The sequence below is a fragment of the Mycteria americana genome, chromosome 3 (genome assembly GCF_035582795.1).
Source record: "Mycteria americana isolate JAX WOST 10 ecotype Jacksonville Zoo and Gardens chromosome 3, USCA_MyAme_1.0, whole genome shotgun sequence".
In the NCBI taxonomy this organism is placed as follows: domain Eukaryota; kingdom Metazoa; phylum Chordata; class Aves; order Ciconiiformes; family Ciconiidae; genus Mycteria; species Mycteria americana.
In genome coordinates, this window is record NC_134367.1 from 68,797,371 (window position 1) to 68,818,747 (window position 21,377).

The 21,377-nt window shown below is 52.9% G+C and overlaps 1 protein-coding gene across 2 annotated transcripts in view; it reads right to left on the reverse strand.

Moving 5' to 3' along the window:
* Positions 1 to 19,654, reverse strand: part of TAGAP (T cell activation RhoGTPase activating protein) — a 54,863-nt gene extending 35,209 nt beyond the window's left edge. For both annotated transcript variants that reach the window (XM_075498886.1, XM_075498887.1), the window contains exons 1-2: positions 19,564 to 19,654; positions 10,798 to 10,886 (exon numbers count right to left, since the gene is read on the reverse strand). In XM_075498886.1, coding sequence (XP_075355001.1) covers positions 10,798 to 10,886; positions 19,564 to 19,653 — 179 coding nt within the window. In that variant the 5' untranslated portion in view covers position 19,654. The remainder of the gene's footprint in view (positions 1 to 10,797; positions 10,887 to 19,563) is intronic.
* Between the last annotated feature and the right edge of the window lie 1,723 nt (positions 19,655 to 21,377).

Here is a 21,377-nt window from a genome sequence, read left to right on the forward strand (position 1 = left end):
GCAGCATTGCCTCAGGCTGCAACTTTATGGGGCTGATATCTGCACCCAGGTCTCCTCTCATTAATCCACCGATACGTGTGGAGCACGGGAACCACTGTGACTGCACCCCAGCCCCGGTTCCTTCAATGCCTGAGTTTTAAAAGATGCAATCAGAGGCTAAGAGCCTGCCACTTAGCTTCCCGGCAGTGGGCAGTGGGATATGACTTCTGCCTGGGACAAGAAAGGAGACAAGGTTGGTGTCTGAGGATGTAACAGGTCCAGCAGCTGGGTTGTGTTTCCATACAAAACCCAAACGCACAGGCCTATCTGCAGTACACCAGGGTCTTCTGTTGGCTTGGGTGGCCTCTAGACACTTGCACTTGCCCTGGAAGGGAAGTAAGGACATTTGCCTCTGGCAAACCGCAGGTCCGTCTGTGGCCGCAGATCCTCCAGTGAACGGGGCTGAGACCGACTCGGGATCCTGCACCTCCCAGTCTGCCCTCTCTCATGGAGGGTTAAGAAGCACAGCTGGATTTTCTACCTCATTTACACCTGGTTCCCATGACAGGTAACACTCAAACCTTCAGGGACCTCAAAGAGAGCCGAGTCAGAGCGATATGGTGTGAAGCACGCCTTCGGGACGTATGAAGGTTGTGCTACGTCAGACAACTGCAGCTTCATCTGGTTGTTCTCTGTCTCGCTCAGGACTTGCCACATACATTTTCCTCTGCAGAGCAGGTGACAGAGTCACGTGTGGAACGAGGAACACGAGCGATACTCCAGCAACGCCCTCCTCCTGTGCAGCGAGAGGAGCACACCCACATACACGGTACACGCTGCTTCCTCCCGAGCCCTCGCTTGCTGTGCCGGCTGCGTGGTACCAGGGAGCTCAGGGCTGGTGCAGAATTGCAAAGGTTTTGCTGCTTCAGCTGACATTTAGCTATTAACCAGCTTTGTGGAGACTGAAGTAAAACGTGCTGTTTGTGGGAGGTGATGTGTGGATGGGAGAAAGAGTAGGAGTAGTAGGTGTCATGCAGTAAGAACTGTTTGATCGTGTTTACCCATTTTAATCTTGGTTTTCTTCAGGACGGAGCCCTTTGGGTCCCTCGCAGCCATGAGAGGCTCCAGGCACCCATGCTTGGCTGACCGTCGGTGCTAGGAGTACTCTCCTGGGCCTGGCTAGCAGGAGATTGCCTGGCAGTGGAGGCACTGAATAACTGCGTGACTGGGCTTAAAAGCCTGCCAAATTTGAGAGCACAGACCTGGAGTGGGTGGAAACCCTCAGGCTCCATTCATGCTGGTGGCTGAAACAGCCTGTACAGGCTGACACCATGGCACGGTCTGAAGCTCATCTCCACAGAAGCCTGGAGCTGTCTCACCCTGCTGAGGTGAGACTTGCCCAGATCTTCCAGCTTCAGTGAGCGCCGAAGGCTGTCAGGGAACAGGCACTGCCTCAGGCACACGTGAGCAAGGGGAGATGAGAGTTACTCGGCTCGGCTCAGCCCTGGGGTTTATCATAGCCTTGGGAGGGCCCTGCAGCCCTCCATCTCTCATTTTTCCTGCTCTCAAAGGTGCCTGTCAACACTGGCACAAGTGGGCTGTACAAGTACATGCCAAGTACACTTGCATTGGGGTAATGCAAGGACGCAGCTCTTAGCTGCTTTTTGTTCACCTGTAAATCTCAGTATTCCTCCCTGGGGAGGATGCTGAGGAGGAGGACAAAGTGAGTTTCCTGTGGGCATGCAGGAAATCAGCAGCACAACAAGCGGGACTGAAAATCAGGTGGAAAAGGAAAATGCCAAGCTTTCCTAAGCCCGAAACATTGAGTCTGGCTTTGCTCTGGCTGTAGCTTGGAGTCCCACCTAGGTCAGCTCTGGGCACTGAAGTGGGCCCATGCAGATTGGCAGTGTCCTCCCCCACCGCAGGTCAGAGGAGCTCACCTTCAAGACCACTGCCAGCAGGTGCACAGATTGGCTTTTCCAATCGGCCCTGGGGCTCACCCGGGGCTGGGGAGGGCCCTGCAGCCCAGGCACTGGCAGGGTCTCCCCCGGACACAATGGAGTGTGAGGGGCAAGGGTGGGAAAAGAGGCTCCCTGGGAGGGTTACGAAGGACTCAGAGACACACAGCTAAAGCAGGGCTGTGCGGCCGGTGCTAGATGGACCCAGGGAACGGGAACATGGAGAGGGCCAGAGATGTCCTCTCCAAAAGCCCTATAGGCTGCCACCACTAAATCCCAAGTGCAAAAGTGATTCAGGCTCTCAAGATGCTTTAGAAAAAGAGACTTCTGTGTTTGTGATTATTTGACCCAGCAGCCCTGGAGCCAAGGAGACACAGAAATGAAGGAGGGTGGCTGGGTGTGGGTCTGGACACCCAGAGGGGCTGCTGCTCCCACTACACTTGGGCTGGCACCTCACCACCACCTGCATATGGGTCTGCACAGCTGAGGCTTGGGGTACAGGCACCTCCCAACTAGCGCAAAAGACAAGTCATCCATCCCATCTTCACCTCAGATTCCCCCACCTGGAAGTTGCCCTTCCCTGCCTGAACTGGGGGGCCTCATAGGAAACTCCTGGGGCAGTGCCAGGATGGAGATACGTGCTTTTTCCCTGCTTCTCCCCGGTGCTTTTCCAGGCACGATTTGTAGCTTTGAAATGCTCCTCCCTGGGCCGGACAGGCAGTTTCTGTGCTGATGTTAGCAGACTCCCTGCTCACCCAGCATGGTGACAAACCATCGTGAGCGCAGGGCTGGGGACCTCCTGCCAGGCTGAGGAGGGGACACGTTTTCTCGCTTGCTCCCACTCCTGCCTGGTTTCTTTCCCACAGGTCTTCTTCTGCCCAACATCCTGCGCTTTCCCCCGTCTTTTCTCCATGGGGTGGCCGAGGTGACAGGAGCCACTGCCGGGAGAGCCGGCAGGGCAGAGCAGGGCAGGGCAGTGTGCCCGGCTGCCACGGAAAGCAGCGGCTGCTGGTGCTTTGCACACAGAGGAAACGTGCAAAGGTCCTGTGGTGTGCCTTCCGAGAGGAAACAGCTTTGCCTTCGTGCCTGGTAAGAAACCTTCCACCCCTATAAGGGAGAGCACTGTGGGCGGCCAAGGTGAAAGTCTTCAGCATCCGTGGGGAAGCTGGGGTTGTCCTGCGGGCCCCGAAAGCAGCTGCGTGCCAGGGCCGCCCGAGGAGCATCCTGCGAAACCCATCAAGGGCTGAGGTGCTGCATAGGGCAGCCCCAGTTAGAGGAGGTAGACGGTGCTGTTATCATAGACGTAGCCTCCCAAATGCTCTCATAGCACCAGGGAATCTCGCACCCAGGTCTGATCTATGAAGTGAACAGGGGGAAAGTGGGTTTGCTGGGTGGGGAAGGGAGGTAAAGAGACCGGGGCTGCAGCACCAGCATGGCCAGGTCCTGCCCATGTCCCGGGCTCAGGGCAGAGGATGGTCCTTCGTAGTGTCCCCACCCGGTGACTGGGGAGACGCCAAACACAGACCGTGGCAATGCTGGCACATTGCATGGGCCTGGCTGTGGGGCGACCTCGCACGGGGCAGTCCACGTCCTTGCTGCTCAAGGCTGTTGCCCTGCCCAGCAGGGAGACCTCGTCCAAGCCACCCGCTGGGGACGGCCAGCTCATGCCAGTTTCCGGACGGTGCTGGGGAGCTGCTGGCAAGGGCTGGCCGGCCCAGGCAGAGACGTGCTGGGAGCACCTGAACACTTTCTGACAGGGATGATCCCGTGCCAGTGATGGGGAAAGTCCCTGAGAGTCCCCGTTTGCTAGCGGAGCTGGTGCCCTGCAAGCCCAGGGCTGATGCTCTGCTGCAGGAGACCTCCGCAGGCTGCCACGGGCTGCTGAGTGTGGGGAGGTCCTGGCTGGAGGCCCTGGAGGCATCACCAGCAATGGCCAGGGTTATCAGCGCTCCCGGCAGGCTCGGGAGCACTGGTCCTCCTGTGCGTTAATGGGCCGTACGCGCCTTTCCAAGATTTGCGAGAGCAGCAGCAAACGCCATGCAGAAAACTGCTGAGGCGGAAGGGACAGCGGCTAACTAGGGGGAGGCGTCAGCAGGGAGTCCCCCCTCCCCGTCAGCCTGCGACCCCCATCAGAGCAATGCTGCTCCCCCAAGCCCCCCGTCCCAGCCGGGCGTCTGCCTGCCAGCTCCCGGGGGCCCGGGGTGCCAGCGGTCCCCATGCCGGCACGCTGCCGGCTGTGCTGTCTTCCCCGCGGCAGCAACACGGGGGAAATGCCAGGCATGAATGTCAGCCTTGGGACGCCTACGGCATGTTTCCTTTCCACCAGCAGACAGGATGTAAGCTGTCATGGGTGTTAATTAGCCTTCGCCGAGACCTGCAATGCAATGCTCCTGATTTTCATCAGCGCATCTCTCGGTTTGAGGCTATCTCTTCTCAGACCGGTTCTTTGACAGGGCCACAGCACTGAAGCCCCCATCCCTGCAAGGCCTTTTACAAGCTCTCTTTTCTAGGTACAACACTTCAAAAAACCACGGAATCCTGTTTTCTAAAAGCATCCTGTGAGCGCTGCGGAGCGCTGGCCGTTTCTGGATACAGACGTGTTTGTCCAGATGTCTGCAGTACTGCTGGATTCAGCTGACTCCAAGATGTGTCCAGCAGCAACATCGCACTTGCCCCTGCACATTTCTTGTGGCACACGCATGGGAATAGCCATGTTTATGCAGAAAGGTCAGAAAAACCTTTTCTGGCTTGCCTGAGAGTTTCATTTTGAAATGAAATTAAATGATCAGCTGTTTAGAGGTAAGCTGGTTATGACTGAGGCTTGGACACATAATAAAAGTTTTATCGCTTTAAAGAAGGTGTGTTGGTGGAAGCACAGACTCTGCCCCGTGTGGAATAACTGTACAGTTCAGCATCTGGGAGGGCGGCAGCTGCTGCCCAGCAGCTGGATGCTGCTTATCACTGCCCACCCGATGAGCATCCTGCTCCCACCGGTCTGCAGGTAAAACGGAGCAAGTGAGTGCTCCCAGGTTTTCTCCAGGGGAAAATCTCCAGCTTAGTTCAAGCCCCATCACTCAGCACCGTAATACAGAAGTAGCAGACTTGGTACCAGAGCTGTGAGCTCCCACCCACCGGCCTTTGCTGCTGGCTATAACTTCCAGAGAGGGAATGGCGACAAGTAGGAACAGGGCAGTAATACTTGAAGTCCCTCCAGTCATTTTAAAGCTGCATGGATGCCCCAATGCATCTGCATCTGGGGACAACCTGGACACCTCTCTCGTCACGCCGGCAGCGTGGGCTCTGCAGGCCGTCCTGCCGCGGGCTAACCCCTGTATGGGTGATGCCTCAGCTCCTGATTCACCCCATCGAATTCACCCCATCAAAGCCCCCAGTGACTGCTCTTGGAGCCACATATATGTGTGTGGTGACATCAGTTAGTGGCAGGGCGATACTGCTTCAGAACATGCTTAGCTTTCCTGGTGTGAAAACCATGTTTTTGGTGTTCACTGAACAAATTTGGATTGCAACTTTCATGAGACTGTAATTTATCAAAAGCACAAAGGCGAGTCACGCAGGCCAAGTTTCTACAGCTCACATGAAAGTTAGAAAACAGGTAGAATGAAAGTTTTAAGGTCTCTATCAACAACTATGACATATTTTTGCCATTGAGAAGCTTTTTAGTTTGGGTGATATTTTTAGTGTTGTTTTTTTCAACAAAAACGTAACATTTCCAAAGAAAGCAGACACCTGCTGTAATAATGTCAGCCAACCTCTGGCTTTCTTATCAGAACAGTTTCTATGAACTGTTTTGAACCAACCCTCAAGAGAAGCTGAATATGTTAATTCTGTGTTTATAAATAGGCCTGTTCTCACAAGACTCTTTCTCAAGTAAACTGCTCTCAATTAATAGGAAGTACTTTCATTTATTACTTGTATTACAAAAAAAGAGGGATCCCCACATGGATCAGAGCCCTGTTATGCTAACAGTTAATAAAGGGATGAGTCTTACCCTGAAAAACCTCATCTTTTGGGTTTGCTCCAGGTCTCTGCAGTTCCTGACTGTCTTATGCCTACCTCCGAATGAATCAGCCCCATTGCTGTGTTGAGTGCCTCCTGATGTTACCTACTCCTTTCCTCGGCGTATCCCTGTGAGGAAAGGCAGCATTATTAACCCCGTGTTACAGATGGGGACTTGTGGTGCAGAGAGGTGAAATGTCACGCTGAAGATGATACAGGTCGTCTGGACCAGAGCAGGGGGTGGACGCCCACTCTTCCCTTGAAAGGCAGTACCCTACCCACTATGCTTCCATTCAGCTGGTGCTATGATAGTATTATTTTTTTACTCATTATTTTCCCATCAGTCAGCCTATGAAAGAAAACTCACAGTACTATCATCAGCTGGTTAAACAAGGGAGCTAAAGCATTTACCTAGTATAAGCACACAAAGGATGAAAAATGGAAGAAGAGAGTAAAAGTGAATGAAGAGAAGAAGTGAAGGGCAGGAGCAGCATGGCTGTCAAGAAGTAGTAGGAGGGTACACAAAGGAAATTGAAGCTTCGAGCTGACCCATAAAACTCCCTAGTGTTACCAGCAACCACCCTGATTTCACCGTCAGGGATCTTGTTTTGCAGCAGCCTTCACTTGACTCATCTACACCTGCCCACTTGAGTCCTGTGGCCAGCAAGAAACCCTCCCACCTCCTTTAACCACAGCCTTCCACACAAGGGTCTCTGCCGTCAGCCACCAGACTCTGCATGACTCACCCCCTCTGCATCTCTGCAGATATTTCCCTGAGCTTTCTCAGCTTGGCAAGGCAAGTCTGTCACACCACTGAAAAAAAAAAGATAAAAGGGCAACTAAATGTGGTTGCATGATGACAGAAATCAGATCTTCAGTGTTGGGATGGGATCCAGCATCTCTGTAGGAGAGTTCAGCACATGCTGTGCCTCCCTGCTTGGACCTGGCTGCCTGGGCAGGGGAAGGAGCCGGGGCAACACAGAAAAGATGACACAGAGCCCAAGCTCCCCCACTCCTTGTTCTATCACTGTGAAGACCCCCCGAATAGATGTTTCCCTCTGCAAGGAAATGCAGTGCTAGCTTCCTTATCAGGCCAGAAATCAAGACAGTGGTTAATTAAATTACTTTCCCAATGTCACAATAAAAGCTGCAGATCAGACTTGCCTCACTCTCCTGAAAGCCCAGCTGAGTGCCATCTTCAGTACACTGCTCCTCTCATCTTCTGCAATTGCATCTGCAGTCATGGCAAGAGTTGGTCTGGGCCCACTGACCTCTCCAGCACTACGTCAGTGGAAAACCCAGTGGAAAATCTTGGAGTAGGAATCCTGTCCCCATAAATGTTTGAAGAGGATGTGCCTTGTTTAACGTCTTCCCTGCCAGGAGCAGGTAATGAAGATGGCACCTAATGAGCAATATGCAAACTCAGCCTCAGAGGTACAGAAGATGCCTGGTACAAAAATAAACATCCTCTGTCAGGAAATGTCCTCTAGACAACATCCCAAGGACTAAGTTCCTTCAGGGTCTCAGTTTGCTATGCAGGATGTGTGCTTTAAAACGAAAGGTTTGCCCTAGTTACTTGAAGTTTGTCATTGATAGTTTTCCAACATAAATCCAAAGGATTTCTGATTGGCATGTTGGTTAATAACCAGAAAGTAAGCGTGGGAGTATGCTTATGTTACCTTTTCCTAATGCTACTGATAATTGCTCGGTAGGTCCAGAAACCAGACACTGCAGTGACTTTATGTCACGAGCCAACTCTTCAGTCAATGTCTGGATCTGCACTAGTTGATTCGAGTGTGTCCTGCATGCTACTGCAATCCGGAACTGGTTTGAGAGCTGAAGGAAACTAATCTCTAGGCAGGTGAATCTGCAAGGTGAATAAACTCATCAATTTTCTGGAAATGACTTACGGTTCAGTTACTACAATCACCTGCATTAGCCCAGGCAGGTAGTTTGTGAACCTCTGTAGGGGAAAAGGAAAATAATCATTCAGACCGAGAACAGTCAGGACTGGATGGTTCATAGGTTTGGCAACCAGATCACAAAGGCTTTCGCCTCCACTTGAAATTCATCCTCGCTGTATAATGGCTATGAAGGGTAATGCTCCAGTAAGTGCTCCGTGGTATTTGTATAGCTTACTACCTGCACAGAAAAATTCAGGGGATATTCCATCTGTGACTACTCTGAATCCTGAAAGGTGACAGCTTTATGGAGGTGGGTTCCTTGTGACAATTCCAACTTGCGACAATTTTCCTGCTATTAAGTGTAATAGAGATTTTCCTACTTATGCTTCTGTAGGTTCAGGGGTTCTAGACCATGTCTGCAGGCAGCACGTCTGGAGTGTTGCCCAAGATGGAAACATTTTTTGGAGATCAAAAGACATTTTTCATTTAAAGGCTGATTAGTTTGTGCCATTCACAACCAAAAAGCTCTTTCCATAGGGCTTTGTGGGCCTTCTCTGTTGCATCATGTCACGGCGAAGCCACCAGTGGCTTGGCCATGGGGCTGGGAGGTCTTGGGGAGTGACTGTGTTTGCAGCACAAAGGAAGCGGGGTTTAACCTGACTTTCACACAAGCCTCTTCTGCACCTCAGAGGTTTTGTGTATTCACTGACCCAAATACATTCAGTGGAAATGTTACTTCCTTTTGCGAGATGAGGTAATTCGAGGCCTTTGTGGCCATTAGTGCTGTGAGGCAGGTGCCGGTGAAGCAGCTGAGGCTCTGCCTAGGCTATTTGGTGGGATTAGCACCGGCTCCAGGGATAGGCAAAGCAGGCAGTCACCCAGGGGAGCAAGCTGCCGAGAGAGAAAACCATCGCAGCTCTCCTGCCCGCGCTGCCTGGAGAGCGATGCTCCTTGGGCAGCCAGGCTGGCCGTGGAGGGAAGGCTCGGGGCGAAGGGAGGTGGCAGCTCCTGCTGAACCGCTGCCTGGAGGAGCAGCAGCCCCCGCTCTGCCCTGCCCTGCCCCAGCTCACCATCTGAAGCGCAAACAGGCAAACCCGGGTCCCAAGGACTATTTCGCCCAGTTCTGCTGCTTGCCCTCTCCCTCCCTTTTCCCATCATAGGAACAGCCCAGTGCTGGCACCTTACGTTTGCTTGTCCTGCTGAGATAGCTTAAACTGGCTTTGCCTGGAGGGGTAATAAAATGGGGGAGACTGCCAGAGCATACCTCCCTCCTCCATACACCCAGGCCACAGGCAAATTAGCTGTTGGCACCAGCCGCAAATTAGCTGATGGCACCAGCAACAACGTGGATTACACCACTGGGAGCACACTGTGCTCTTGGTAAATGCTGCCTCCTGCAGAAATGAGAGGGGGGACCCATACTGTGCATGAAGGGGGGATGAGGCACTGGGACCACTTTCCTGCCCAGCCAGATTTGTTCTCACGGACAGAGGTCTGAAAGCCAAAGCCGGAGGCTGGAGGAGGCAGGGACTTGGGGCTGGAGGTGGGGCACGACTGCCCCTCCAGCCGGTCACCCATCACCAGCCAACGCAGGGATGCTGCTGTCTCCTTCCTATAGAGACATCAACCGCCCCTTTTTCTTGCAGGCTCAGGCTCCTGGAGTTTGCAGGGCTTGGGAGGGTGGTGGGGGTGGTGGCGGTAGTATTTTTCACTTGTAACACCTAGTAAATTATGGCATCAAAGAAAACAGAGCAGTGAGTCCTGGGCACTTGTTCAGTATTTGAGTTCCACCTGTCCCCCGGGGCTGTAGGATGATTCTGGGCTCTGAGATGGAGCCGTATGGCAAGCCAGGAGGTGTCACACAGAGCTGCTGCACAGACTTCAATCAAGAATGTTTCCAGTGAAAGGAAAATGTGTTAAACTCAGCCTGTCTCATAGTCTGACAGATCCTGATGTTCATGTCAAGAAACGAATGCAAAAAATGTGCTCATTCTGAGAAAGAGACATAACTGAAGAATAATTAACTGCAAGTGCTCATACAGCACAACTTGCCCCATTCCCCAAGCAAGGAATGCTCAAGGACTCAGACTTTTGCTGCCCGAAAACCCAAGATACTGCTGCCCTTCCTGCCTTTCCTCTGTAAGCTTTTTTTTCAAACACACAGCGAGCCTACTTGCAACACCACCATGCCCAGTTAGCAGTGCCGCTTGACTAACTGGACTGGGTTTATTAGCGGATAGAAGGGAGGTCAGGGCATTGCAGTGAAGTAGCTGCAGTTCAAATGATAGTGTTCCTCTGCTTGTTGCAAATCAGTTTAATGAAGGAAGGAGGCACTGCCACTAACGTCAGCAGAAATTTCCCATTGGTTTGGCTGGGCAAGCCATGACCTGTAGCAAAATAAGGCAGTAAATGCTACCACAGCCAACTCTTCTGCCTGTTTTAAAGGCTTTGCTACCCAAAAGAAAGAAAAACAGTTGGAAAGCAAAGAATTGAAATGCTCTGCAGGGGAAGCTGCCAACCGAGGCTTCTCAATAGCACAGGCAGAAACTAACATGAACAAGGAGCCAGCGCTGGCAGCCCTTGTCATGGGGTGGGAGAGATGGGAGGAAGAGGCTGAGCTCCTGCTGGGCTCGCACAGGCCTGGTGGGAGAGCAAGAAGAGCAGCTGGGGGCAATGCCAGGAGGTGCCATTCCCACTGCCTCTCCCCTCCGTCCCCTCTACAACAGCAGCCCCCACTCTGCACCCACAACTCTGCCAGCTCAGCTGCCCAGGGACCACGTGTACGCTCCCCCATCTACGACTCGCCTGGGGTCCTCTAGTGCAGGACTCTGACAGCGGCGTCGCATGATACGTGCATGCGCAAGCCAAGGTATATCGCCTCGCTCCTGGGCATTAAACATCTGTGCAGGCACTGTGTATATGGCACACGATGTACATACCTGGCTGAAGGCAACCATGGCTTGCTCAAACCTTTGCTGAATAAGAGCGATGGTGCTGAACGCCGGCGAGGAGGAACGGTCTTGAGGGGCTGAAAATGAGAATGAGTTTGTTATCACTTTCCATCATCCAGCAAAGCTCCCGCAAAGGTGAGGGATTTGAGCATTGAAAGGAGTCATTGCTACAAAGTGTGTATGGGAAAAGGATAAAGTCTGTTTGTGCTCCTAAATCCTGGGTGTTGCTGAATTTGCCCTCAAGTGCCAGGGCTCCGAGCCCTGCAGCGGTCAGCACGACAGCCGCTGCCCTGCGGAGCCGGCCGGGCACTGCAGCACTGGCCAGGGCAGGTGCACAGCCACAACACCGTAGCCAAAGCCCTGGGACCACCAGCCGCGGCACCCCGGTGGGTGTCTGCCCAAATTAGGGCACCCTCAGCACCAGTGTCTGTGTGGGGGCTGCTCACCCCGAGCTCCTTTTACAGGCAGTGGGGAGACACGGGCGCTTGCTGGGCACCATTCTTCCTTCCCTACTTCTGCTGCCGGCTTTGGGAGAAGAGGAGCCGTGCCCTTTCCCAGAAGTGCCCACTTCTCTGCACTGACTATACAAGGCCCCTGCAGCAGCTGGGCTGGATACAGACCTCCACGCTCTAACTCTGTACGGTAGGGTGAGAGGAGGCTGCTCTCGGTGAGCCCAGCTGGGCTCCCAGAAGCAAGCCAGGTGCCCTGCAGAGGCAGCCAAGCTGGCTTCAATTCGAGGTGGGTAAGCTGCCTCCTGCAAATCCATGGGAGAGCTGCCTGCCTCTTAAAGAGCTCAAATCCTTCCAATCTGGGCTTCAGGACAGCGGGCTCTATGTGGCCACCCGCCATCCAAACGTGAGCGCGAGCACCAGGGAACGAGGCTATTTCAGGAACAAGTGACACAGCAGAGGAGCATCAGAGGCAAGAAATGGCTCCTTGCTGCCAAGCGTTGACATGAGGCTGATAAAGGGCAGGTTACCGCCCTTTGGGGGATGCCTGTTTTATTAAAGTCATATTTGCAGTATTTTTTTGAGATAGTTGAAAAGCAGGGTGATATATTTACAGACAACTTTCTGAACATTTGGCCCCGTTTACTGAGTGGAAAAAGAATGACTAAAAACGCCATCTGCTTTTTATCGAAACTTTGTTCCAAATTCATCAGAATTTCAGCAGCTTTCACCTCTAACTCAATTTTTACTCCTGAAAGTTGTTAGCAGCATACCACTCCGTGGGGTTTACAAATGGCAAACAAGCCCTACTATCTGTGTCTGCAGATCTTCTCTCCTGGGAGAACTGGAAAAGTGGCCTCAGTCTTCTGCTGGGGAGACATGGAGGAGGCGAGTGTGAGCGTGTGTGTGTGTTTGTGTGCGTGCATGCACCAACTGCCGCTGCCAAAGGTGGAGGTGAGATGAGGAACTGACGAATTTCCTAGCGGGCAGAAACCAAGAAGATCTCATTGAGTCAGTGCAAACCAGCCCGGTGCAAAGGAGGGCACCTGTGCAATGCAGAGCGGAGCTGGAGGCACCAAGTGCTCCGTGAGGGCGATGGGGACCGAGCACTGTGAAGGGTGATGGGGAGTCGAGCTGGCCGAGCCCACCCCTATGGTGCCCCGGCCCGTGTAACCCAAAGCAAAGGCAGTTTCCCAGAGGAGATGAGCGATGCTCCTGGCTGCTATCAGCAGAGAAAAGTAAAGCAGTAGCGGGAGAAGTCACCTTGCTCTTGCTGCAGGGAAAGGCGCTGGCACGTGTGGCCGTGAAGGTGCGGCAGCACTGCGGCGAGATACTAGAAAAGCCCTTTCTGCTAGGAACAGCGAAAGACAGGAGTGGGCACGCTGTGGTATCTCTGGCTCTGGGGGAGGACTTGAATGCCAGGGATGACACCGGTATATTTACTCCTGGTTTATGCCTAGTTTATACCAGTTTGACACTGGTATATTTACTCCTGTGGCCTCTTTGCATGTGGGAGCCTGTGTGACCGGGGTAGGTGACACTGCTTCATACCTGCAGAGGAGCAGGCATCTGAATGCAATGATTGTTCCCATGCTTGTACTATCACGGCCCTTTTTGCTGCTTACCTGTGACAAATACCTTAAAATACACAGTCGGAAGTCAAAGAAATTAACATTGAAATTGCTTATTATGTACATGTGTCTGTTATCAGAGCAGCAGGGTTTTTTCTTTGATAAACATTGACTCATTATTACCAGAAGCTTTTCTGAAGTCAGCTGCTTGACAAAAGGTTAGTACGTGACCAAGCCCGTGTTGCTCGCACAGCAGTCACTGCAGAGCACACAGAGTTAAGCAAGTTTTGGGGAAAGGTTATTCTCCTAAGATGCTGTAGGCTGTTGTCCTCATGCTTGAGCCCCCCAGGACTCCAGCTTGGGGGAGTCCTTCAGCTCCAGTTTAAAATATGGTACGTGGGGGGGGCATGGTCTGTCCATCGCTGGGCTTGCAGATTCAGGATAAATGCCCAGTGATGGAAATAGGTGCTCGCTGCGGGGCGAGTGAGGGAGAATCCTAACCCAGGCAGAGGTCTGTTTTCTTCCCAGCTTATTCCCTTGCATCATGAGCTGTGACCATGCCAGCTTATAAAACCATCAGTGTTGTCTGTCATCCCGCCTCCGTTCAAACCCTCGAGGACTGTTCAGTGCAGACTCCCAAACAAGCTGCACGTGGGAGGGCAGACACCACTTTCTTAATCTGGTGCAACGTCTGCCAGCAAGCAGCACCGCGAGGTCGGCCAGGAACCATTTCTGAACACACCTAGGGCCAGCCGGAGGCACGCTCTCTGGAGAGCAGAGAGGGGATGCTCAGGGAAACGCAACCTTCCCGACTGCCGCCCGGGGAGGGGATGGGGGTCACAGCTGGTGGCAGCGTGATGCGCGGGGTGCCTGGGACGACGTGTCACCAGGAGGGCAAACAAAGAGCGCTGCACTGTGGGGAAGGACAGGTTTGTTCCTCTCCCTGAACCAGTATAAAGCAAATTATTCCTGTTACTGTTATTCCTGTTATTCCAGAGTTGCCACAATTTCATCTACCACGTGCAAATAGCGAAGATTAAATGGGCAATACGTTTCAAGTTACATACGTACACACGCACGCATTTTGGCACCAGTGAAAATACCAGACCTGATGTTCCTCCTCTCACTCCAAATACAACGGAGAGCGAGACCTGGCTCTGGGCTGTGATGCTGGAGGGTCTCTGGAGAGGCTGAGGCATGAACCCCAGTGTCAGTCCTGCAGGGTGGGCAGCCACGGCGGGTTCTGCAGAAACCACCGCGCTTTGCAGCTGGGTTATGTGCTTCAGCAGACTCAGCTCTGGGCGAGGGACAGGGTCCGCGGTAGTTCGCTACCTCCTTGCAGAGGTGGGGAAGCAGGGCCCCGGGCCCAGCAGTGAGGATGGGGCGCGGATCCTCCTTGATTCACCCAGCTCTGGTGCTTGTCACCTGCAGAGGGAGCATGCTGGCTGCTGGCTGGGACAGGTGAGAAGTCCTTCCAAATTATGCCCTCCCTTAGGTCTCTAGGTGATGGCTTCTCCTCTCGGTGAATTGAAGAAAAATCCTATCTGGATGGGGTGAGAGGTTTCCTATCACAGTTCAGTAGCAAAGGACTAAATCTAGGAAGGGGGAGGTACTGGGATGTGGGGAATCAATCCAGCGCATGCAAGGTGTTTCAGGTAAAAGCAATAAATTACTTCATCAGGGTCCAGGGGCTTGGAACTGGCTATTTCCACATGGAAAGCACATTCAATTTTTATGGTTTTAAAAATTAAATTAATGCCTTGTTAGAAGAGTTTGCATAAAAGTTCCCACATGGGGAGTATATTTTTTCCTTCTGGCCTGAGTCCTCATCAGTGCAAGAAGAGCTCCATGAGAAGCTCCCACCAGCCCCCTGGGACTGCTGAGCCGTCTCCCAGCCTTCGTGCTGCTTCGCGGCTACTGAGCATCTTTACTGGGGATGCCGTCCCCTCCCCGGCCTCCCGTATGATCCCTGGTAAAACCTCCCTGCTCTCTCTGGAAATCCCTTCGAAAGCCAGTACAGGTGGGCAATGCCAAGGTCAGGGGTTCGTGGTGCAAAACCTGGGTATACCTCTCAGATTTTGTGTCTGGTCTTTAATTTACATGGAGAGGATGGGCATTTTCATTTCATTTATTGAACCAAACAATTATGCCGTGAAGAAAAACGTTATTCCCAAGTGTTGCTGGCACTTCAGTGGAAAAAGCTACATGTGATTTCTAATGAAAGAGTGCAGCAGGCACAGAGAAGCCAAATCAGGTTTGCCCTGTGGTCCAAGAGCTGGGAGAACTTGAACCCATTTACGCCAGTATTGACTATCAATTACATCATACTTTCTCTCTTCAGAGGTTTTCCTCCACTTAACAGAAATCTTTTCTTGCTTCATGGAGGATATCGCAGTATCTGCCACAAGTTAAACTCCAGCCCTTCTTACTCTAGCCTGTAACCTGCTCTCACTCCGAGACACGCAGCAGATCACGCAAGGATCACATCTGCAGATTGCAGAATTTCAGGTGCACTCACTGGGAGCCCTTTACTTAATGAAATCACCGACATGCACCGCGCAAGGGCTCCATCCCAGGCATCCACAAGGAGAACTGCCTGAAGGCTGGACCATAATCAGGAAAATGGGAGGGAGAGCCTAAAAGGAATCGCTGCTCTGCACGTTGTGGTGGGATATAGGGCACTGAGAGTGCTGAATAAGCCCGGCACCAAATGATTTGCTTTTCGAAACTGGCAGAGGAGTCAACTCCTTTATTAGCTCAAAGCAGTCCACCAAAAAACCCTAAAAATCCAGAGGTTAATCATTCTTCCTCAGATGGGCTAACCATGTGCTGCTGGCTTATAGGTGCAAACGCATCACTTGTTTTTACTCATTCGGAAAGCCTTTCAAAGTGTTATTTCCTTCAGAGATATACAGGGACATGATTTTGCCATCTGGAGAGACTTTTAGGGGCCCAGATTCTTCAGCAGGCAAGGGCCAGCACTAGCTGAAAACAAAACCTGTTCCTAAAACCCTGGACTTTTGTTTCTTTGGGACTTTCAGAAATGCCCCCAAATTTACAAACCTACTTCTGCAATCCTTAAGGACGAACTAAAAGCCTCTTCGTCCCCCTCCACCATGGTAGGTGAGAGTCCTTGTGAAAATGGCAAACCCACATCCTTCCTTCTCCTCCTGAAAGAATCCATCACTGGCAGGAACACAGAAGTTTCACAGGGTTCACGTTAAGTGATCGCTTAAACCACACCCCACAAGACACCAAAAGCAGATGCAGAGAGAGGAGCCCGGGGGAGTTCTGGGAGGTGTGCTGGCAGGTAACGCTGCCTTTCCTCAACCAGGTTTTCCTGGGGGACACACCGAAATTCCCAGGGACTTTCCCTTCCCCGGCCATGTCGTGCACGTGCACACGCGGAGGAGGCCGGGTAAGGGGCAGCTATTGCCATGCTGGCACATTGGACCACCAAAAAGGGGAGGAAAAGGGGCTCCTGGGGGGGATGAGTCCTTTAAATGAGCTTTTGCCTGTACCTCTCCCCCAGTTTGTCTCTCGCCCAAGGCCAGCAGCAAGGAGAGGGCAAGAGCCATGGGGCAGCCCTGCTCCACCTTGAAAGCGGGACCACCTCTCCCCGCAGTGCGGCCAGGCCTCGAGCCCCCAGCGGTCCCCACAGCCGGGGCGTCCTCACCCGTAGCTCCCCACCCGGCTGCGAAGGGAAAGGGTCTGTCCCCTCCCGCAGGGAGGTGAGCGGGTGCAGCCGGCGCTGTGCAGGCACCGCGGCACACAGGGCCTTGCCTGGGCAGGCACAGCGGGGACAGATGAGGTGGGGATGTAACGGGGGTGACCGAGGTGACGGGAGCAAGGGACCAAATCTTGTTATCGCTGTATAACTGGTGTTGTTCAGGAAGGATAGGGGAAATGGAAGAAGAGAAGGAGGAAAGGGAATAAGCCAGGTGGGAACGGCTGGGGCAAGGTCCCACGGCCACGAGGGAGCAGGAAGGGCTCGGAGCAGGCGGCGCAGGGCAGGAGCATCCCGACACTCTCCGAGGCAGCGCCGTGGCCAGACCGAACCGCCTGCAGATGCCTGCCCCGAGGCAGGGCTCTGCTCCCCGACTGACGGGGACGCCAGAGACACTGCTGCCCCGAAACAGTCACGCAGGCTGGGAAGGAACTTGCATATATATGCCAGAGGAGGATTTCTGGTCTCTGTTTTATCAGTGTGGGCAGAGAGTGGTTCCTCTGAAATAAGCGGCAGCACCCTCAATTTAAGCTAGCCATCCCAAGGTCACTGGAGTGGCTCCTGGCTTATATGGAATAAACCGGACTGGAACTTGCCTCAAGCTGGTCTATATTAAAACTCTTTTCCAAAGCTACTTTGTGCTACTAACATCGTTGGAGTCAGTGCAGTTACTCTGAACTTCTAACAACACAGCAATAAACAGATTTTTATCTAAAGAGGTTTAAAAGCCAGCAGCCTGGTTATGGGGACTGGTGAGATTTTCCTTATGGACTGTGCAATCAGTGTGATTTACAGCCCCCACAGGGGCCCTGCTGCAGGCTCTCTAAGAGCCAGCTGTGACAAGTCCCCCTCACAAGCTCTGCTGGGCGCTGCTGCCGTCCCCAGCAGCACTGGCACCGGGAGGTTCCTCCTCATCATCATCTTCCCACCCTCCCGGTCCTGCCTTGCCGGTGTCCTGCCCTCCCGTGGGGCCAGTTATTTGTCTGGCATCACACCCCTGCTTTCCAAGGTAATAAATTACTGGGGGATGCAGCTTTGCACTGGACTTCATTAACCGCAAACACTGTTGTCCCTTTTCCTGCCGCACCATGCAAGCCAGACATCCACGACTAGCTGCAGTAGACAGGCATTTCTCAGGCTCCCGGGAGGACCCACTGGTGTGTGGCAGATGGTGCACGGGACTGATGGATGCACGGGGCTGGGGAGGTGATTCACCCTTCTTGTCTCTTGGGATCATGTCCCAGTACAGCCTGGCACTCCGGTGATGCTCCATTCCCGTGCCGTTGCGAGGGGTTTATGTACCTTGTTAATATCGGAAAAAGCGGGACGTAAGTTGAGGAGCCTTATTCGGTACTGCCTTGCTCCATTTTTGGAGACCTTTGGTACTCTGAAAAAGTATCAGGCTTAAGTAAAATGGTGAGCAGCCAGATCCGTCAAACTAGACGTGAAGACAAGACTGAACAGCAAAGTGCAGTAAGTCAGATCCAGCCCTGTGCTATGGGTGCGAGTGCTGAGGCTGTGTTATGTCTAAAGAAAATAGCATTTTTTCAATGTATTTTGAAGGGTTACTTTTGAAAAAATTTAAGTAAGGAAAAAATTGATCTCGGGGCAGTCAGCATCTCAACTTTCTTTGCTAAATAATCACCTACTTTTTTCTTTTTGTCCCTTTCCTACTTTCTCACCAGAATTAGAAAAATAAAGAGAGGTTAAAAAGAAAGAAATAGGAAGACGAGAGAGAAAATTATGCTTATCTGAAATTTCAATTTTTTACAATGTCTCTGCTGGCAACTTTGAACAAAACATACTATTTTCTTTCTTTTTTCCTCTTAACTCTTTTTTTCAGTAAGCTCTCTCTCACTGGAAAATAGTCCATTTCTGCTAGCAGCCCTGCTTACGAAGAGCAGGAGGAACAATGGCAAGCCAGACCAGTTGGCATGTAAAATACCCTTCCAGTCATTATATTTGGAAGCTCCGAAGCTTCTACTTATGATACGCGCAGCTCTGTGTAAGCGTTTCATGCAGAGAGCCCCTGCCACTAATCTCATTTTTTGTGGAAGACTCAATTTGTCAAAGCTGACAATGTCAGGATGAAATACTATGTTTCGGTGCAGAGATTCAGTCCCCGGCAATTTTCTTTTTATTTCCCAGCCAGCACCTCACTCCTGTCTGAGGTCAGACTAAATGATGTAACGGTCCCTTCTGGCCTCCCAGTCGATGCGCTGGCGGCCGGGGCTCCTCTCCCTGCTGACAGAAGCGATCGCTGCAGCTGAGACCTCCCTGGGGACCGGGCTTCGGTCCTGGGCTCACACCAGACTACCAGGTGCTGCGGGACAGAGTTCACAGCGTGCGCTAATGTGGAACATGTCTCTTGCGATGATGTTAAACCTCTCCGTAACACGAACGACGACGACGACGACAACAAAAAAACCCCTCTTTAACCCTTTCCCTCACACAGCTATAGCCAAGAAACCCTCTGGTTTTAATTTAACAATATCCATTTACTCGCGGCTGAGGGTTTGTTCTGTTTGCCAGGGCTCTGCTGCCCTAAAGCGGTCTCTGAGGAGTTTGGCCGTGCAGGGCTATCTCTTGTCTCTTGAGACAAGAGCAGTCTCTTGTCTCTGGCAGGAGGTGGGGGCCCGCCCGTTTGCCCGACCTCTGATAATCGGACCCCGATACCCCCCGACTCCCGCCGCCCTCTTTCTTAGGACACCGAGCGCCCTGCGGTGCGGGGCTGGGAGCCCGAACGCGCCGAGCCCCGCAGCCCGGGACGAGCCCGGTGCCCTGGGAAGCGCATTCCTGGAGTTCTGCGAGGGAAGTCTCGGCTTTTGCTTTTTGCCGAAGCCAAGACCAGGCTCAAAGGCGCAGCCAGCTCCCCAGCAGCCTCCCTCCTCCGATACCCGGCAGCAGCCAGCATCGCCTTTAACGCCCGCAAAGGCGGGGTGCTGCCCCGCGCCCCCGCCCCGGCCCGGCCCCGCTCCGCACCTCCGCCCCGCCGCGCCGCACTCACCGCCTCGGCCGCGGGCACCCAACCGCCGCCGCCGCCGCCGCCGCCGCAGCTGCCCCGCCGCGCCGCCCCGCCGGCCCGCGGCCCCGGCATGGCGGCGGGGGCGGCCGAGGAGCGCGGGGCGCGGCGCTGCGCCGCCGGTCCGCCTCGGGCGCGGAGCCGGAGCGAGTGAGCGGGGACCCCGCTGCCGGCTCCCCCCAGCCCAGCCCAGCCCAGCCCTCCCCGCCGAGGGAGGAGTCGCTCCCCCCCCCGGGCAGCAACACCCGAGGGGACCGGCAGGACGCCGAGCCGGGCTTGCCGGGCTCCCCGTCTCCTCGCCGGAAAAGGGGGCCAAATATCAATGGGCCGAGGGAGAAATGAAGTGAAAAGGGACTTACAACGAGAAGAGCCTTCGCGGCTGCTTACTTACCGGTGGCGCAGCCAAGCCCTCCCCGCCAGGGTTATTACTGAGACAGCGTGGCAGGTATGAATGTGACCCCGTAGGGTGTCAGAAATAACGAGCGCTGGTGCTGGGGAACTTGCAGCCCAAATCTGAGTTCATCAGGCATGCAGGAATGAGGGATGGGGCCAAGGGACATTAGGGATAGGGGGCTGTGTCGCCACCGGCCTGGAGGTAAAGGCTCTATAATGCACTCATCATCCCCACAGGCGTCTGGTTTGGTCTGTAAAACACATCCTCAGCAGCCTCCTGGGCACCGGTTTGGGGAATCACCCTTTCAACTGGGGTAAGAATTGCACAGGGCTCTTAAACAACTGGGATTGACTTTCTGCTGCCCAACACACTCCATCTTCTTACTGAAATCTAAGTGACTCAAGTGCAGGGGAGCTCTATCAGTTCCAAGTGGGCTATTTCCTCCACAGACTTGCCTGTATTTAACCATCATATTTTACAAGTGACCTGCTCTCACTGAGCTGTGCTGCTTGGCAGCTAGAGATAAAGTTGAAGGATTTGTTTCAAGTAATGATGAATTGCCTCCAGATGGGACACTACCTCTTGCAGTCCAGGTTACGGTCTTTTACCTAGGAAAAAGCATAGGAACTGCTCTTCCCCATGAGAAGGAGAAGTAACTTGTCAAATGCGAGCTGGTTATTAAGAGCTCCGGTTTGTCCTTGTGGAAGGAGAGAGATGAAATACCACGTTCCTGCCTGTCCGCAATGCACTCCTTAAAAAGAACCCAGCAAAATATAGCATCTTGCAAAACCACTCGGCTCCCTTGAAGGGACAGGTAGATACAGACTCCTGCAAAAGTTGCATCTAACCACAACGGCTCTGCCCTTGCTTGCATACAGCCGGCCGCTGCAAACCAGCCTCCTAGCTCTGCCAGGATTTCCCTCCCTTTCCTGGCTCTGTGTGATCCAGGGAGTTCTGGGGGCTTTTTGGTTTGTTTGGGGTTTTTTCCTCTTGTATTTTTTCAGCTTTATTGCTGAGTGCATCTCTTGTATAAAATATTAATAAAACTTCTTTCCAAGGTGCTGGATTCCCTCTGTGACACCCTCTGGCAGCTTGCAAAAATCAAGGGGGAAGTTACAGGAGGTTTGGCATCATCAGTGCAACTATTGTGAAGGCTCAGTTAAGCCCTCCAGGACATGAAGGCAGGCCAGCTTTTGTGGAAGTTGCAGTATGTTCCCAGACAACATGATCAGGGGTGACTGATTTCTACATTTACATATTTGTTTATTATTTGGTATTAGCTCAAGCTGGACAGATAAAATTATGGCTTGAGGCCTTCAGAGAAGTGAGACAGACCATTGCTTTCTGCCTATTGTTGTTTAGATCAGAAAAGTTTTCCGGACCACTGCAATGGGAAGATATTTTT